General features: G+C 57.0%; 1 protein-coding gene across 2 annotated transcripts in view; it reads left to right on the top strand.

Annotated features, from left to right (window-relative positions):
- The window catches only part of LHPP (phospholysine phosphohistidine inorganic pyrophosphate phosphatase), a 108,170-nt gene that overhangs the window by 26,919 nt on the left and 64,756 nt on the right, over positions 1-16,495 (top strand). Inside the window, exons 4-6 of one of the 2 annotated variants that reach the window (XM_089313856.1) lie at positions 2,714-2,777; positions 3,446-3,538; positions 8,118-8,434. In XM_089313856.1, the coding sequence (XP_089169982.1) occupies positions 2,714-2,777; positions 3,446-3,538; positions 8,118-8,162 (202 nt within the window). In that variant the 3' untranslated portion in view covers positions 8,163-8,434. Of the gene's footprint in view, positions 1-2,713; positions 2,778-3,445; positions 3,539-8,117; positions 8,435-16,495 lie in introns of those variants that run through there. The other variant, XM_002722150.6, reaches the window with a different exon arrangement.

Here is a 16,495-nt window from a genome sequence, read left to right as displayed (position 1 = left end):
CCACGCCGGGGCGCATGTTAGTGGGGAGCTGGGATCACGAGTGGAGCTGTGACCCCGGCCCAGGCACTCTGATGGGATGTAGACATCTTCACTCCTAGGTGGAGTGCCTGCCCCTGGCTTGGTGGAAGTTTTTCTTTTGTTTGTGGGCTAGCGTTTCCTGTGCTGATGTGATCTTCCCTCTTCTCCGTCCTCTGTCTCTGGCTCAGTCCTCCGCATCACTTTCTTTTTTTAAAGATTTATTTATTTCTTTGAAAGTCAGAGTTACACAGAGAGAGAAGGAGAGGCAGAGAGAGAGGTCTTCCATCCGCTGGTTCACTCCCCAATTGGCTGCAACAGCCGGAGCTGTGCCGATCTGAAGCCAGGAGCCAGGAGCTTCTTCCTGGTCTCCCACGCATGGGCAGGGGCCCAAGGACTTGGGCCATTTTTCAGTGTTTTTCCAGGCCACAGCGGAGAGCTAGATAGGAAGTGGAGCAGCCGGGACTCAAACTGGTGCCCATATGGGATGCTGGCACTGCCGGTGGCGGCTTTACCCGCTATGCCACAGCACTGGCCCCATCTCCACGTCACTTTCTCCAAGAGGCCCTTCCCGGGTCCCCGCTGGGCACCTCTGCCTGCTGCCCACAGGCCCTACCCTTCCTTTCCCTTTGGGGGCCAAGGGGATGAGGGCCGTGGTCTCTGAGGGCTGGTGGAAGGCCCTGCCTGGGCCGCTGTGGCCCACCATGGTCATCTGCAGGACGCTCTGGGGGTCTGACGCCCTGGCCTTCCACTCCCTTCCTCCCCACTTTGCTCTCAGCTGTGACGTTTCCTGCTGTGCCTCCCCACCCCCAGCCTGCCCCCCGTCTGCTCGGGCTGAGCACGTGATACACGGGCTCCCGTAGCCCCTGCCCTGCCATTTTACATCTGGGGGCTCATCTGCCTCCCACTACACTGGGCATCTCTGGGGGGCAGTGACCCCGAGTAACTCATGCCAGCTGTGGTACAGCTCGTGTGTGTCCCCCTCTCGCCACTCAGGCTTTGTCTTGTCACTCACCGTTTTCTTCCTCGCTGAGGAACTTGTCATACAAAAGTAGTTTGTTGTAGAAATGGGCAACAAAAGGACGCACTTCTTGAAGGCTATCTAAATGCAAGGTGTGTCTGAAATCTGTGTTTAAGACATGAAATTGGGGGCAGCGGTTGCAGGTCCCCACCGAGTCCTGGCTGCAACAGCCCAGCTGGGTGCAGCCCTTAGCCGCAGAGGGGTGGCGGAGGTGGCAGGAGGTTGGGTGGCTGGGCTGGGTGCTGGTGGGCAGTGCAGGCTCCCGCAGCTTCAAGGCCTCGGGCAGCTCCAGAGGGGACAGGCAGGGTCCCTGGGACCAGCAGAGCTGGAGGAGTGGCACAGCCCTGGGGAGCGCCCAGGGCGCTCAGTTCTAACATCCAGGTGGCCACAGGAGGGGCCGCAGCCGCACACCTGGGAAGACCTGCACTCATTCCCCCTTCTGCTGTCTTCCTTCCTGCCTCAGCCTGGATGACGGCTGTTTATAATCATATCCTCCAGTCTTTTTTTTTTTTTTTAAAGATTTATTTATTTATTTGAAAGAATTACACAGAGGCAGAGAGAATGAGTGAGAGGTCTTCCATCTGGTGGTTCACTCCCCAGTTGGCTGCAACAGCCAGAGCTGTGCCGATCCGAAGCCAGGAGCCAGGAGCCAGGAGCTTCTTCCTGGTCTCCCTCGTGGGTGCAGGGGCCCAAGGACTCAGGCCATCTTCTACTGCTTTCCCAGGCCACAGCAGAGAGCTGGATCAGAAGTGGAGCAGCCGGGTCTCGAACCAGCACCCATATGGGATGCCGGCACTTCAGGCCAGGGCGTTAACCCGCTGCGCCACACCACTGGCCCCTCTGGTCTTCTTTTGAGCAGTTTCCCATGCCACAAGTCCTGTTAAGAACTTCACATGCATCATTTAGTTCAAGCATTGCTGTAATTCATGAGATAGGTACTGTTTACTCTTTGTTTTGCCCATTTTGCAGATTAGGAAACAGGCCTACATGATTTACCCAACCCCAGGTCAGCCGTTAGCGAGAGGGGCTGAGGATGCTGCCCGCTGGTTCTCTGCCTGCGTGCTTTTCCGCTGTCGCCCCAGTTCAGAGTGCCGGGAAGGGGAAGGGGAAATTGATGTGATGGATTGCAAAGCACAATCCTGACCCCAGAAACCCAGTTCCCCTTCTATTTTGGGGTCTCCTTCCTGTCCAGCACAGCGGGGATTACACCACTTTCCCCCCTCAGTCAAATGGCTTTGCTCAGAGAGACCTGGGCATGGTCCACCCGGCGCCTCGAGGCTCAGGGCTGACGTGGCTGTGGGCTGGGTGAGGCTGCAGGGCTCAGGCAGGCACAGCTGCGGGCCTGGCACTCCCGGGAGCACTCCTGCGGCTGAGCCCGCCCGGCCTCGGTGAGACCACATGGTGCCTCCCCGGACCTCTGGGACTAACGAAGCAGTTGGGGGCTAACATGAGCAGTTCCGGCTTCGGCACCTGCTCGGTGGCCCCACTGTCCCTTCCTGGGACAGGTCACTCACCTTATCTGTGCTGGCAGTTGGGCCCATCTGCCCCAGGGCTCCTGGGGGCTCACAACAGCGGCCATTCTGTCCAAAAGACCCGTGGCCTTCTTAGTGTGGCTGCACCGCCCTCTCGAGCCAGTCCGCCGGCCCTGCTCACCCCATCCCATCTGCTCTCTCCTAGGCGCTACTACAAGGAGACCTCTGGCCTGATGCTGGACGTCGGTGCCTACATGAAGGCACTTGAGGTACCTGCCTGGCCCTGTTCCCAGCCCCCTCCTGACCTTGTGGCCGTCCACTTGGGAGTACCCACGTGTCACCTGCTCTTCGCAGTTCAAAGTAGGGCCTCCTGCTGGGGGCCCGCAGCCGGCACTCCCCCCCCCGCCACATCGTGCCCCCTTCCTGCCACTCAGGGCGGCGCTCAGCCTCCCTGCCTTCTCCAAGTGTCCCCTCTGCCTCCCCCCTGTCGGGCTCGCAGCCATCTGGACTAACTGGACTCCCTCCTGACTCCTCCCAGCCCCTGGAGGCCCCTCTGACCTCTGTCCCCTCAGCTGCCCCTGCTGGGGCTCCTGTCAACCTCACGTCTCAGCCTGTCCTCACAGCTGGCACAGCTCCCTCGTGGCCACAGGTGGGCGAGATGGACAGGCCCACGCTGGGCCTCTCCGGGGAGATGGACGGGGCAAGAGAATGGGCCTGCAGCGGGGCAAGCGAATAGAGCTCTGGTCTGCTGGCCCTCGGGAGGCCTTGTGCTGTGCCACCTGGGGACATCTCTGTGTCCCGGGCAGCCTGTGTGGAGTTGAGACGCTCTTGCTTATGAGATGTGTCTCGGCTCACGGAGTCCTGCCTGGGACGGTGTCCTTGCTGGGCGGCTGCGTGTTCCTGCACCCAATCCCTGGGCGTCCCTCTCTCTCTGCAGTACGCCTGTGGCATCGAAGCCGAAGTGGTGGGGAAGCCGTCTCCTGAGTTTTTCCGGTCTGCCTTGCAAGCCATGGGGTTGGAAGCCCACCAGGTAGGCTGGTGCTTCGTGGTGTGCAGGTGTGCAGGTGTGCGGGCAGCCTGGGTCCTGGTGCTCACACAGGAGCCGGCTCAGCCTTGAGGTGGGGTCCAGAGCTCAGGCAGCCTGCGGGGTTGGCTGGGTGGCCAAATGTAGACCCCTGTGAGAGTGATTTTGACTGGGAAGGGGTGCAGTGGTGGAAATGTGGGTGCTGGTGTTCGCCGCCTGTTAAACCGGCTCCCGTGGAAGACCGAGGAGCACGTGCCCAAGGCTGGGGGCTTTGTCCTTCCCGAGAGGGGTGGGGATTGACAAGTCCTATCAGTGTATTAAAGAGGTCCCACTGAGGGACAGTGTCACTGCAGGGGGACAGCTGGGGGTGAGAAGTGACCACTTGTCTTGCCGCACTTGTGCAGTGACTGTGGGGGACTGATCGCCTCCCAGAGGAGAGGAAAATGAAAGCAGTGAGTCGTGACTTCGTGGCCCACAGTCCCCCCGCCCACTCCGGCCCCCAGCCCAGTGAGTGTGGTCCCCCCAGCCCGTTTTCTGAGTGATTAAGGAAAAACAGGCCAGGGCCTGGGCCTGCCCAGGCGAGCCTGCTGTTTGCTTCTGGGGGCTTCAGTGGCATCAGGGTGCCGCAGGTGTCGGCATCCTGTGATGGGCCAGGTGATGCTGGGTCGCCCACACTGCCTTACTGCTGGGCCCGCGTGGCCCATAGAGATGCAGGCGAGAGTGCTGGCCCTCACTGCATGGAAGTAGGCCTCAGGGGCCCTGTCCGCACCGGAGATCACAGAGCTGTGAGGAGCCCCGGCTGTTAGGCCCTGGAGAAGGAGGGGTGGGGTCTGCTGAGTGCAGCCTGCAGGAGTAAGCAGTGTGGGCTTCACCCTGTGCCCTGAGGGTGGTCTTCCTGCACACAGAATGGAGAGGACAGAGCCGCCTCCCTGCCAGGGCCCAGGGCCCAGCTGGGGCAGGGAAGAGACCGCACCTCTCCTTCCTCTGTCCTGTCTCTCTGCTTCCTCCTAGCAGAGTGCCCTCGCTTATTCATTCTGCTGCCGTGTTTTTAAAGCACATCTCAGCCTTACTGGATGCGGGATTTCTGGACTACACTGCGGTGGGTGAAGACCCCCTAGCAATGGCCATCAAATGCGTAGGAAGGTCATCTGCCAATCAAAACCACACAAGATAGCACCTGCCAGCCCCTCGCCAGAGAAACCGGGTGAAACAAAACCAAGGGACCTGTCAGAGCCGGGGCAAGCGATGGCTTGGGTTGGGCCCCTGCCACCCTCATGGGAGACCTGAATTTGGCTTCCAGTTCTTGGCTTTGGCCTGGCCCAGACCAGGCTGTTGTGAGCACTTGGGGAGTGAGGCAGGGAGTGGGAGCTGTATGTGTTTTTTCTCTTTCTGCCTCTCAAATGATTTTGCACATGCACACGCACGCGCACACACAGCAACAGGTGTTGGCAAGGATGTGGAGAAAGGGAAGTGTTTCAGGCTCACGAAAACCCACGGTGTGTCATGTGACCTGCGCTCTCATTCCTTGGTGCACACCCGGAAGAACTGGAACGGGTGTCCATGGCAGCACTGCTCATGTAAGCTAAAGGTGAAAGCAAGCCAAGCGCCTGTTCCTCCGCGGGTGACTGTTTATCCACACAGCCGTCATCACTGAGCCGTGGCCCAGGACCAAGTCCTGACGCACGCGAACCTTGAGCGCGTTCTACTGGGGAAGCCAGACGCAAAGGTCACACCTGTGTGGATTCTTGTGTGTGGGAACCATGTGGAACGGGCGTGTCAGAGAGGCCAGGGTCACTGGGCTGGTGCTCTCCCTGCTCGTGGCTTTGGCGTCTCCTTCAGAGAGGTAAAAGAATACTCTGGACTGGAGACTGGTGGTGGTTTCACAACATTGTTGAGTGTACTTAGTGCCGGTGACGTGAGCACTTGGAAATGGTTACAGTTATCAGTTTAATGCAATGTGGATATTACCACAATTAAAAAATAAATACCTAGGGGCCAGCACTGTGGCGCAGTGGGTTAGGCCCCTGCCTGCAACACCGGCATTCCATATGGGTTTGAGTCCCAGCTGCTCCACTTCTGATCCAGCTCCTTGCTAACGCACCTGGGAAAGTAGTAGAAGATGGCCCAAGTGCTTAGGCCCCTGCACCCATGTGGAAGACCCAGATGGAGTTCCAAGCTCCTGGCTTTGGCCAGGCCCAGGCCCAGCCCCAGCCGTTGCAGCCATTTGGAGAGTGAACCAGCAGATGGAAGATCGCTCTCTGTCTCTGTCTCTCTGTCACTCTGCCTTTCAAAAAAATAGACAAATTTTAAACTTAAACCAGCCAGCAGTTCGGTTCCTTTGTGTTGTCTATTGCCAGCGCAAGAGTAGGTTCCTTGCTGTCTTTGTGGTGCTCCTGTGGGGCTGATTTGTTGGGGTCCAGTCCAGACAGGGCGGTACTGGCATGGGGTGGTTGTTTCCTAATGGCTAACCTCCCGTGGGCAGCACTTCCTGTATCTGCACAAGCAGTGAGCACCGCCCAAGGACTCCTTGCTGAGCCCAGCAAAGATCGGCTGAGAACGGCTTCAAAGCTGATTCTCAACTGGCCATGCTGAAGTGACCTCACGCCCAGAAAACGCGGCAAAACCAGCACAGTGAATCCCCGTGCCCTTTCCCCAAGTGCTGACGTGGACGTCATCGTCACCAACGGGATCCAACCAGCAACCTCGGGCGGTGTAAGACTGCTCACGGAGCCCGGGACTGTCAGTGCGCCGTTATCTGCTGGCCCACTGGCAGCCGTTAGGACGTGTTTGAGCAGCCAGGCCCTCTCCTGGCCTTTCTCTGGGACGCTTGGTCTGTGACGACTGGCAGCCTTGAAGGCGCTGGGCAGTTATGTGACAGAATGTCCTTCCCTCCCTGATGCACCCTCACGCTTTGGGAGGCCCGTGTGTCACTGTGTGCACTGCTGGGGTGGTGGCCCTGCCCACTGGCTTCGGAGGGCGCTGCAGGGTTCCCGGTATAGAGTCACTGTTCTTTTCAGAGTCGTGTTGGGAAGCACCGTGAAAAGGCCCCATCTCTATTTTATTTGAAAACACAGAGAGAGAGCTTTTCCATCCACTGGTTTACTCCCCAAATGGCCACAGCGGCTGGGGCTGGGCTGGGCCAAAGCCAGGAGCCTGGAACTCCATCTGGGTCTCCCATGTGGGTGCAGGAGCCCAAGCACTTGGGCCATCTTATGCTTTCCCAGGTGCACCAGCAGGGAACTGGATTGGAAATGGAGCAGCCAGGAATCAAACTGGCACCCATAAGGGTTGCTGGTGTTGGCAGGCGGCAGCTTAACCCGCTACACCACGACACTGGCCCTAATAAACGATCCTTTCTGAGGGGCCTTCCCTACCTGATTGTAGCATCCATTGATGATTCTGACCTGGAACAGTGCCGTGATGTTGACCAAGTGGAGGTTCCACATTTCCATGTTCCTTCTATGCCTGTCAGTGGGAGTTCACGTAAGGAGGAGCTTTCCCGCACTTGTCCGTGTATCCTCGCTAATGTGGACTCTTGGCTGTGTGTCTCATCTGTGAGTGACAGCCTGCTCCTCTCGTCATGTCGTACATTTGACTGTTGGGGCTCCTTCGGGTTTAACAGCCGCTTGTTTAACCTGGCCCCACCCACTCCCTTCCCCTAGAGTATCCTGAAGCAACACCTAGAAATCACAGCACTTCCCTTGTAAACATTTCTACGAGTATCAAGCAGCAGTTCCTACACGTCAGCCGGTGCGTGGTTGCCGCGGCTCAGAAATGCTTTGTGCCGTGTGTGGTTTGTTTGAGTCGGATTCCTGGTGAAGCTGGGGCGGCGCCGTCGGTCGCTGTGGGTCTTCAGCGTGTGTAACTTGTCAGCCCCCTCCCTCCTCCACTCCCCTTTGCTTTCCTTGCCGCCTTTGGAGGTAGCAGCCCGGCTGGCTGGCCCCTGGTTTCTCCAGGACCGGTTTTGTCGGCGGCACATCAGTGGGGCCTATGGTGTGCTCCTCTGCCCCCTCCTCCCGAGTTTCGGTGGTGAGAGGTAGGAGCCTGCTGGGAGTCAGGTTGGAGCTTCTGGAAACTTTCTAGGGCATGCGGTGTTCCCCCGGGGAGGGTCGTCAGGCGTCTCAGGGTGTGGAGTCAGCAGCTGTCAGCTCTGCCCAGGCCCGTCAGCTCATCAAGGGTTGCAAATGTGAGGCCTGAATCCTGCCATTCCTTCTCCCTTCATCCTCTGCGTTGCTGGTTCTGTACAGGACAACTCTTGATCAACTGTGGGACCTTGAGGTTGGTATTGGAGACACCAGGTGGCTGCCTGTAAGTTTTCAAAATGGGCCGGCTCTCCAGCACCCTCCCCAGGTGACAGGTGGAACTTCAAGGTGCACACAGCGCTCTAAGCTAGTGGGTTTAAGCACATTTGCTGTGTTTCAGTCCACAGCAGCTGTTACCGTACTGACGTTCGAAGCATTTCATCTTCGACAGCGTCCGATTCCTCTGACCTGAGCCCCTGGTCACTGAGGTTCCCTGCTCCCCGTTAGGACAGAATGTTCCAGACCTGCCGCGTGCGTTTTCTGAAACCCGCCATCCTTTCTAGGAGCTGTGCTCGCCTCTCCTGGAAGACAGAGTTCAGAAGCCGTGACGGGATGCAGTGTGCGCACTCCTTACTTGGAAATGCAAAACGCTCCAACATTTGACACTTCCTGCACACGAGGAAGCCACAGGGGGAAAATGCCACGCCTTGGCACTTTGTTCCATGCCCAAGGCGGTTAAAATATCGTAGATTACCCTCGGGTGACGTGTGAAGGTGGATTTGGAATACGGATGAATTCTGCATCTAGATTTGAGTCTCACACCCAGGATAGCTCATGTGCAAATACTTGCAAAAACCAAAAAACAGGAGATCTGAAACCCTTCTGGCTTTGTGCATTTCAGATGAGGGATACTCAGCTTGCCACTGAGTTGCTCCCCATTTGAGGCCTTTAGGTTAACAAGGCTTGGAGAACTGTACTCGGGGGATCTTCACAGGTGCGGCGCGTGCCGGGCACAGGCACGCTGAGACTTCTGACCGAGGTTCCGCCTGTGGGGTTTTACTTGCTCTCCTCTGTCTCCCATCTGTGCTCATGTTCCCTTTTTCTGTCAGTTTTCTCCAGCCCACACCGGGGGGTTGCGCTTAGGGGCAGTGGTCAAGTCACTGTTTGGGCTGTCCGTGGCCCGTGTCGGAGTGCCTGGGTTCAAGTCCCAGTTCCACTTCCTGCTCATGTGCTCTCAGAGTCAGCAGGTGGTGGCTCAAGTACTGGGGTCCCTGCCCCCCCACCTGGGAGCCCTGGATTGGACTCTGGGCTTCTGGCTTTGGCCTGGACCAGCTCTGACTATTGCTGGCATTTGGGAAGCGAACCAGCATTGGCGATCTCAATTGCGACCCGGGACGGAGCAGTGAGTTTCAGGAACGCCTGCCCAGCCCTGAAGCCGTCCTTGTGGCATGTCTCCGCAAAGGTTCCAGTGAAATCTCGTGGCCTAGTTTTTCTTAGACGTTTTCTCCCCTAGAGCCTGGGACAGATTTGATTTTCTTCTTGAAACGGTGCCGTGCCCCCGCCATCTGACTATGAAGTAAGTTGTGTTCGTTAAAGGAGACAGGGAAATTTCAGAAAAGTAAAATACAGACCTGCTCATGGTTCCACAGCCGGGATGACGCTGGTCACAGTTCACCTCCTGGTTTTTCCCATATCTGGCTGCCCGTCGCCAGCACAGCCCTGGGATAATCCTGCGTCTGCCACTGGAACCCTGATTTCCCCCGGACACTGCCGGGAACAGTTTGCCCTGTGCACCCTGAAGCGGCGTTGCTGAGTGAATCTGTGGCTCTGTGGCCCTCGGCTGCCCAGACCTCACCAGGCTCCTGGTATCCCCTCCTGCCGGGCATCGCCCAGCCCGCCCCGCCCTTGAACGTGAACCATCTGAAGTCAGGCTGCTCCTCTCCTATTCACATCTCGGGGAGGTTGGGTCAGCTTCTCCTTTTCTCACAGCCTTCCCAACACCGTTTCCTGCCGCCTGAGAAACCATGGACTCTGAGTTCTGCCGAGCTTGGTGTGGTCCCTCCAGGTGGGTCTGCCCAGTGCACGTCACTCAGCCTGGGGGCAGAAGGCTGAGGGCTCGTCCTAGGACAGGAGGTCACCTCCCTGCCTCTCCGTGTGGGGCATGTGCTTCTGGCGGCTGCAGGAGAGACTGAGCCCTCGCCCCAAGTCGTGTCACCTCCAGTCTCCTGCCTGTGACAGAAGACACTCCGCCCGGCAGAGCACCGGAGGCTGGAAGCCCACGGAGCGCGGGTTTTCCTGGGAAAGGTTCGTCCTTTCGCCGGGACGGTGAAGGGAGGTGTGACTTGCAGATGGGTGTGAGGGGTGACCCTGCACCCAGACCAGGGAACCTGCCTGAGCGCCTCCCTCCGGCTCTGTGGAGCCCGGGGTTCTGTGTGTCGTCTCCCTGTTCCACAGCACGGGAAGGAAGGGAAACCCACACCGCTGCGGGGAGTTTTTTATTTCCCCTGACAGCGCACCTCTTGACCTCTATCTTCTCGCCAATGATTTTTTAAATCCTCAATGATTTGGCGATAATTGCTCCTCGTTGCATGATTATTGCCCTTCACCGACAGTAAATCTGGGCGCTCCCCAGGGTCCCGAGTGCGTTTGGTATGCGGAGCCCACAAGCTGGCCCAGACAGGCATCGCTGCTCCGGGCAGCTGCACGCCCCACTGGCTGGGGGTGTCGGGCACGGCTTCCTGGGGGAGGTGTCTGTGGATCAGGCCCAGCACAGCTGCTGTTCCTGGCTGATAATTCTTCCTCCCACAACCAGGTTTCTCTGGTCCCATCTCCGTGCGCCACATCGACAAATGTCCCAGCCCAGGGGTTCCTGGGCTGTTTCAAGAGGGGGGATCTTCTGCTTCCTGCCTGGCGTGTGCAGGTGTGGGCGTGGGGCACACGTGTGCTCACGACGTTTCCTCTTCTCCAGAAGTGGGGACAGTGTCAGGTGGGATGTGTCGTGTTTGGAAGACCCGTTCTTTGGAAGACCAGCGGCCTTCTGGCAGGGTGGTCTGGAGCCCACGGCAGCCGGGACACTGGTCCTGCCTGGGAGCTGACCTCACCGTCTCAGGACCACTCCTGGAGGAGCCTGAAGCGGAATCTAATCTGGGGGTGGGGGTACTGGCACAGCCACCTGCGGCCGTGGCTGTGGGAGATGTTCAACAGCTCTGGCTGTGTATTGCCTTTAGTTTAAAAATATTTTTTTAAAGATTTATTTCTTTGAAAGAGCTACAGAGAGGTAGAGACAAAGAGAAAGGTCTTCCACCCGCTGCGCCAATCTGGAGCCAGGAGCTTCTTCCAGGTCTCCCATGTGGGTGCAGGGGCCCAAGCACTTGGGCCATCCTCCACTGCGTTCCCAGGCCATGACAGCTGGATTGGAAGTGGAGCAGCCGGGATGGAACCGGCGCCCACAGGGGATGCTGGTGTTGCAGGTGGCGGCTTTACGCGGTACGCGGGGACGCTGGCCCGTGACCTGTGTTCAGCTCACCTGCATGTGACAGCAGCAGCAGCCGACTGGTTCTGGTCCCACCTCGGGAACGCATGGTGCTGATTCCTTGGAAATCTGACGATTTCCAAACAGCTGTGTGCAGTGTGAGCGACAAACACTTCAGCTCCTTTGGTTTAGCAGCGTTGACTTCAACATTGGTCATTCTGGGAAAAAATGTCCAATGTGGGCCATACCTGAGTACGTGCCATGACAGTGTTATTCACTTAATATTTCTTTAAACTGACTCATTTTTTAAAAGCTTAAATATAAATCTGTTTATTTTCTGAAAGGCAGAGACAGATCTTTCACCTTCTGATTCTCTTCTCAAAAGTTGGCAGCAGCTGTGGCTGGGCCAGGCTGAAGCCGGGAGCCTGCAGCTCAGTCCAGGCTTGCTACATGGGAGCAGGGACGCAAGTACTTGAGCCGTCACCGACCACTGCCTGAGGTGTGCGTTAGCAGGAAGCAGGGCCAGGCCGTGAGCCCAGGCCCTCAGGTACAGCATCCGGGCATCCCAGGAGGCGCTTAACCTCTGTGCCAAACGTTCACCCCAGGTAGATGCATTTTACAGGGAACTTTGACAGCTCCTGTGGTAGGAAACCGCCGTCTCTCCCTTGCTGTGACTAATGTAAAATGCACACCAGATGGCTGTGTTAGGATCGTCTGTCCTTGCTCTGCTGGGCTCCGATAGTCCTCACCAGTGTGTGTCGGCCGCTTTGGGAAGCATGGGGCTGTGTGGAGGAGCAGCCGAGGGAACCGTGCGCAGTGCAGAGCTGTCACCGGGAAACAGGGACCCCAGGTGTCTTCCATGGGCTTCCGCTGCTGGTGCTTGGCAGGGGTCTCGGCCTTGGTGGTCATCGGTCACCTATAAGATTTATCCTGGTGCCACTGTCCCCTCGGCTTCTCTGGTAGAGGCCCCGTGCCAGTGGTGGGAAGGCCCTGGGTCTAGGTGAGACCGGGTTCCTGGCCTCTGAGGTGACACCAGCGCCTCTCTGCACAGACCCTCACGCTTCCTGCGTTTCCTGCAGGGCTGTTCCAAGGTGTTTCTGAGGACAGGCGCTCTGGGCCTGTCAGCCTGCGTATCTTGGAGTTGCTGCATGGCCTGCCCTAGTGAGGGGCTGGCAGGTGGGCAGTTAGCCCACATGTGTGTTCTCTGCGGGGAATGCTCCCAACACCACCGTGTCTCTGGTCAACCCCTCTTGCCCATCAGATCAAAGCTCAAGGCCTCCCCTCCTCCGGGAAGCCTTCCAGGACCATCAGCCTGCTGCGTCTGAATTCATCTGAGTAGCATCTCTCTTGACTCTCACTGTGTCCCCACTGCCTGGCCTGACACCTGGCCCACAAGGGGCTCCTACGAATGCCCAGGAGCCAGTGTGAGACACTGTCCTAAAGTGTGGGCCTGTTCCCAGCGTGGGCAGAAAGCCGCGTCCTGACAAAGCCCTTCCTAGCACCCGTTTCTCCTTTGGAATGTGTTTCTGCTTGATGCTTAACCGACGTGACTTCGTTTAAATACCCCAAGTATACCCATTTTACAGATTGACACAGAGGCTTGCCCAAGGTCACGCAGCATGCAAACAGCAGCTGGGAGTCTGCCCTCCTTGCCCTGACTCTGTCTGGGCTGCTGACCATGCGGTGCCTGGCTCTGCTCCTGCAGACAGCGAGCAGATGTCCTCTGGACCGTGTCCTCACAGGCAGAGTCCAGGGGCGAGCCCCCGAGAAGTGAGGCTCCTCGGCTTGGGAGTGCGTCACAGTCGGCATTTTGTTTTCCTGACCTGAGGTCGTGCTCGAGTGTGGATGCACTGTTTCGCTCCCCCGAGAGCACACGGGTGGAACAGCTGCCAGTTTCAGAGCACCTGCCCCATCCACCTCGGAAAGCCCCGAGCTTCTTCCAGGTCTCCCATGCTGGTAGAGGGCCCCAAGGACTTGGGCCATCCTCTACTGCTTTCCCAGGCCGTTAGCAGGGATCTGGATCGGAAGTGGAGCAGCCAGGACTTGAACTGGCGCCCATTCGGGATGCTGGATCTGCAGGCTGGGTCTTTAACCCACTGCGCCACAGCATCGGCCCTGGCAAATCTTGATGCTCTCCAGAGAAGATCTGCAATGTGTTTGATCTCCAAGGCGCCGTCGGCTTTCCCTTGGCAAAATCTGCTCAGGAAAATGTTGCAAGCGGCTGATGCTGGGACGTAGCAGGTAAAGCCTCCACCTGCAGTGCCGACCACGTGGGCACCGGTTTAAATCCTGGCTGCCCCGCTTCCAATCCGGCTCTCTGCTGTGGCCTGGGAAAGCAGTAGAGATGGCCCAAGTCCTTGGGCCCCTGCACCCACGTGGGAGACCCGGAAGAAGCTCCTGGCTTCGGATCGGCGCAGCTCTGTCCATTGCGGCCAATTGGGGAGTTAACCAGCTGATGGAAGACTCTCTCTCTCTCTCTCTCTCTCTCTCTCTCTCTCTCTCTCTCTGCCTCTCCTCCTTTCTCTGTGTAACTCTCACTTTCAAATAAATATATCTTAAAAAAATGTTTCTGGCCGGCGCCACGGCTCACTAGGCTAATCCTCCGCCTTGCGGCGCCGGCACACCGGGTTCTAGTCCCAGTCGGGGCGCCGGATTCTGTCCCGGTTGCCCCTCTTCCAGGCCAGCTCTCTGCTGTGGCCCGGGAGTGCAGTGGAGGATGGCCCAAGTGCTTGGGCCCTGCACCCCATGGGAGACCAGGAGAAGTACCTGGCTCCTGCCATCGGATCAGCGCGGTGCACTGGCCGCGGCGGCCATTGGAGGGTGAACCAACGGCAAAGGAAGACCTTTCTCTCTATCTCTCTCTCTCACTGTCCACTCTGCCTGTCAAAAATTAAAAAAAAAATTAAAAAAAATGTTTCTAAGCTTTTTAAGTCTGGTTCTCGCAGGGGAGTGAGAGAGGCTGCTTTGTTTGCTTTCTTGAAACATAGGTGTGTTTCAGAACATAGTCAGCATCTGTGTCACGTTGTCACTCAGAGCTTGCTGTGCTGCAGCCATCCAGTCTCCTTGTGCTGCTTACTCACGTAAGCACGCGCTTGCCCCAGCACCCAGCACCCCTGGGCCCCCAGACACTCCCCTTGCTCGCTGTGTCGCTTGTTTCACTCTGGCCTTTCTTGGTCGCCCTCTGTAGACTCGCACATTGAGGTACTGGGCACAGGCTGCCTGCATTCACGCTACTCCTTTTGTCTTTTTGATGACATTTACCATCACCAGGCTCTTACTTATCTCTCTTACCCAACTTGCATTTTCTGATTGCTGTTAAGTGGAAACCACCAAGAATTAGTGGCTAAAACAACAAAACATTATTTCATCCTTCTGTAGATCCAAGAAGCCGTAAGTGAGTTTGGATCTTCCTGGACCAGAGTCGGCAGGGATGTGTTTGCACTTGGAGACTCGGGAGAATCCGCTTCTCAGCTTTCCTAGCTGTTAGAGGCCTTGCACGGTCCTTGCTGTTGCCCGCTTCGTCCGTCTTCAGAGACAGCCGTGGTGCGTCTCTTTGACCATTCTTTGTATTAGATCTCCCTCAGACTATCTCTGCTCCTCGTCCACTTTACGGTCTCCTGTGATTGCAGTGTGGCCCCCGGATGATCCTCCATCCAGGTTCTCCGTTGGATCTGTGAAGTTATTTTCACTGTGGAAGGTACACGCTCCAGGTTTCCGGTGTTAGGACAGGGAATCCTCTGGAGCCCATTGTTCTACCCATCTACCCCCAGTGCGTTACTGTGTGGATTCTTTGGATCGTTGCTGTGTGCCAGGTCCTGTTTCAGGCTCTAGCTGTAATCGGTTTTGGCAATTGCAGAATGTCATAGATTCTGAGAGATGCGTTGTTTTTGTATATTAAAAACTCTGAAAACTAAGCCGAGTGGCTAAGAGCAGCGTCCCACGTGGAGTTCTGGCTTCAGTACCTGACCGTGGCTCCTGACTCCCGCCTCCTGTGGGGTGAGCTGGGGGACAGCAGTGACGGACGGCTGACGTGACTGTGTTCTTGCCAGCACGTGGGAGACCAGGGTGGCATTTCCAGCTCTGGCTTTGGCCCAGCCCAGGACTGGCCATTGTGGGTATTTGGAAAGTGGGCCAGTGGATGGGCGGTCTCTTTATCTATATGCCTCTCAATTCAATTAATTAAAATAAAATTTCCAAAGTAAAAGTGCTTCTTAAAATTGCGCTTGGGCTGACTAAAGTTTAAGTCTTCTGTAATGCAAAGTTTGCTGGTCATGCCAGTCAACTTTTTTTTTTTTTTTTTAAAGATTTATTTATTTACTTGAAAGAGTTACACAGAGAAAGAGGCAGAGGCAGAGAGAGAGAGAGAGGCAGAGAGAGAGAGAGAGAGGTGTCTTCCATCCATTGGTTCACTCCCCAGATGGCCACAACAGCTGGAGCTGCACCGATCTGAAGCCAGGAGCCAGGAGCTTCTTCCCCGTTTCCTACATGGGTGCAGGGGCCCAAGGACCTGGGCCATCTTCTGCTGCTTTCCCAGGCCATAACAGAGAGCTGGATTGGAAGTAGAACAGCTGGGACTTGAACCAGTGCGATATGGGATGCCGGCGCTGCAGGCCACGGCTTTAACCCGCTTGTGCCATAGCACCGGCCTGAGACTCTTCTCTCTTAAAACTGTATAATGTGTCATATGATTGTCTTCTGTTTGGTGTCCCAGCTTTACCGGGGGATTCTTCAGAGGCTGGTTTCTTTTTTGGTGGAACATAAAATAATGTTTTATAATACTGGTTTATTAGGTTCAATAAAATATATTTGCTGAAGGTAAGTAAATACATGTGTTTGTATAGAAAAGTGTGGCTCCGCCTAGCAGTGGTGTCAACAAGGCAGAGGAGACCAGCAGGTGCCTGAAGGCTGTCGGCTGTTGTCATGGTGACCAGTGAGTGCCCTGGCTGATGTCCTCCTGAATCTTAGCCCTGCCTGGCTCACGTTGCCAGCCCCTCAGTTGAGGGCCAGGTGTGAGCCCAGAGCCCCTGTCCCCAAGAGTGCCGCGTTCCTGGAGGAGGGGAGAGGAAGAGCCCAGGAGAGTGCTGTAGGGTTCAGGCGGCGTTGGGGGGGCACGTACCGGGAGTGAGGACAGGCGGAGGGCACCGAGCTGAGTCCCTAAGCAGCCATGGAGGAGGGAGGGACCCGGTTTCTGTGCGAGGCCGGGTCTCTGGCGGCGTTCCCCTTTGCCTGGAGGACTTGTGGATTGGGCGGATGGTGGAGCCTCAGCTTTGGGTGTCCTGATGGTCTGTATTTCACCTGCGTCTTTGAAAGTCGCGTGTGCAGGTGCAGAGTTCCAGGTGGGTGAGGGGCTTCCCCCAGTGTTCTAAGGTGGTGCTGCTCAGTCTTCCAGAGAGAAGCCCAGCGTCTTCCCCTGTGGCCCCGAGTGTGGCATGCCTGCGTGTTTCCAAGAGTTGTCCGTGTCCCTGGTTT

Source organism: Oryctolagus cuniculus, chromosome 15, assembly GCF_051225735.1.
Source record: "Oryctolagus cuniculus isolate XC-2025 breed Fujian yellow rabbit chromosome 15, ASM5122573v1, whole genome shotgun sequence".
NCBI classification, from domain to species: domain Eukaryota; kingdom Metazoa; phylum Chordata; class Mammalia; order Lagomorpha; family Leporidae; genus Oryctolagus; species Oryctolagus cuniculus.
The sequence above is the reverse complement of the archived record's forward strand: the minus strand, read 5'-3'. Positions and strand labels throughout refer to the sequence as shown.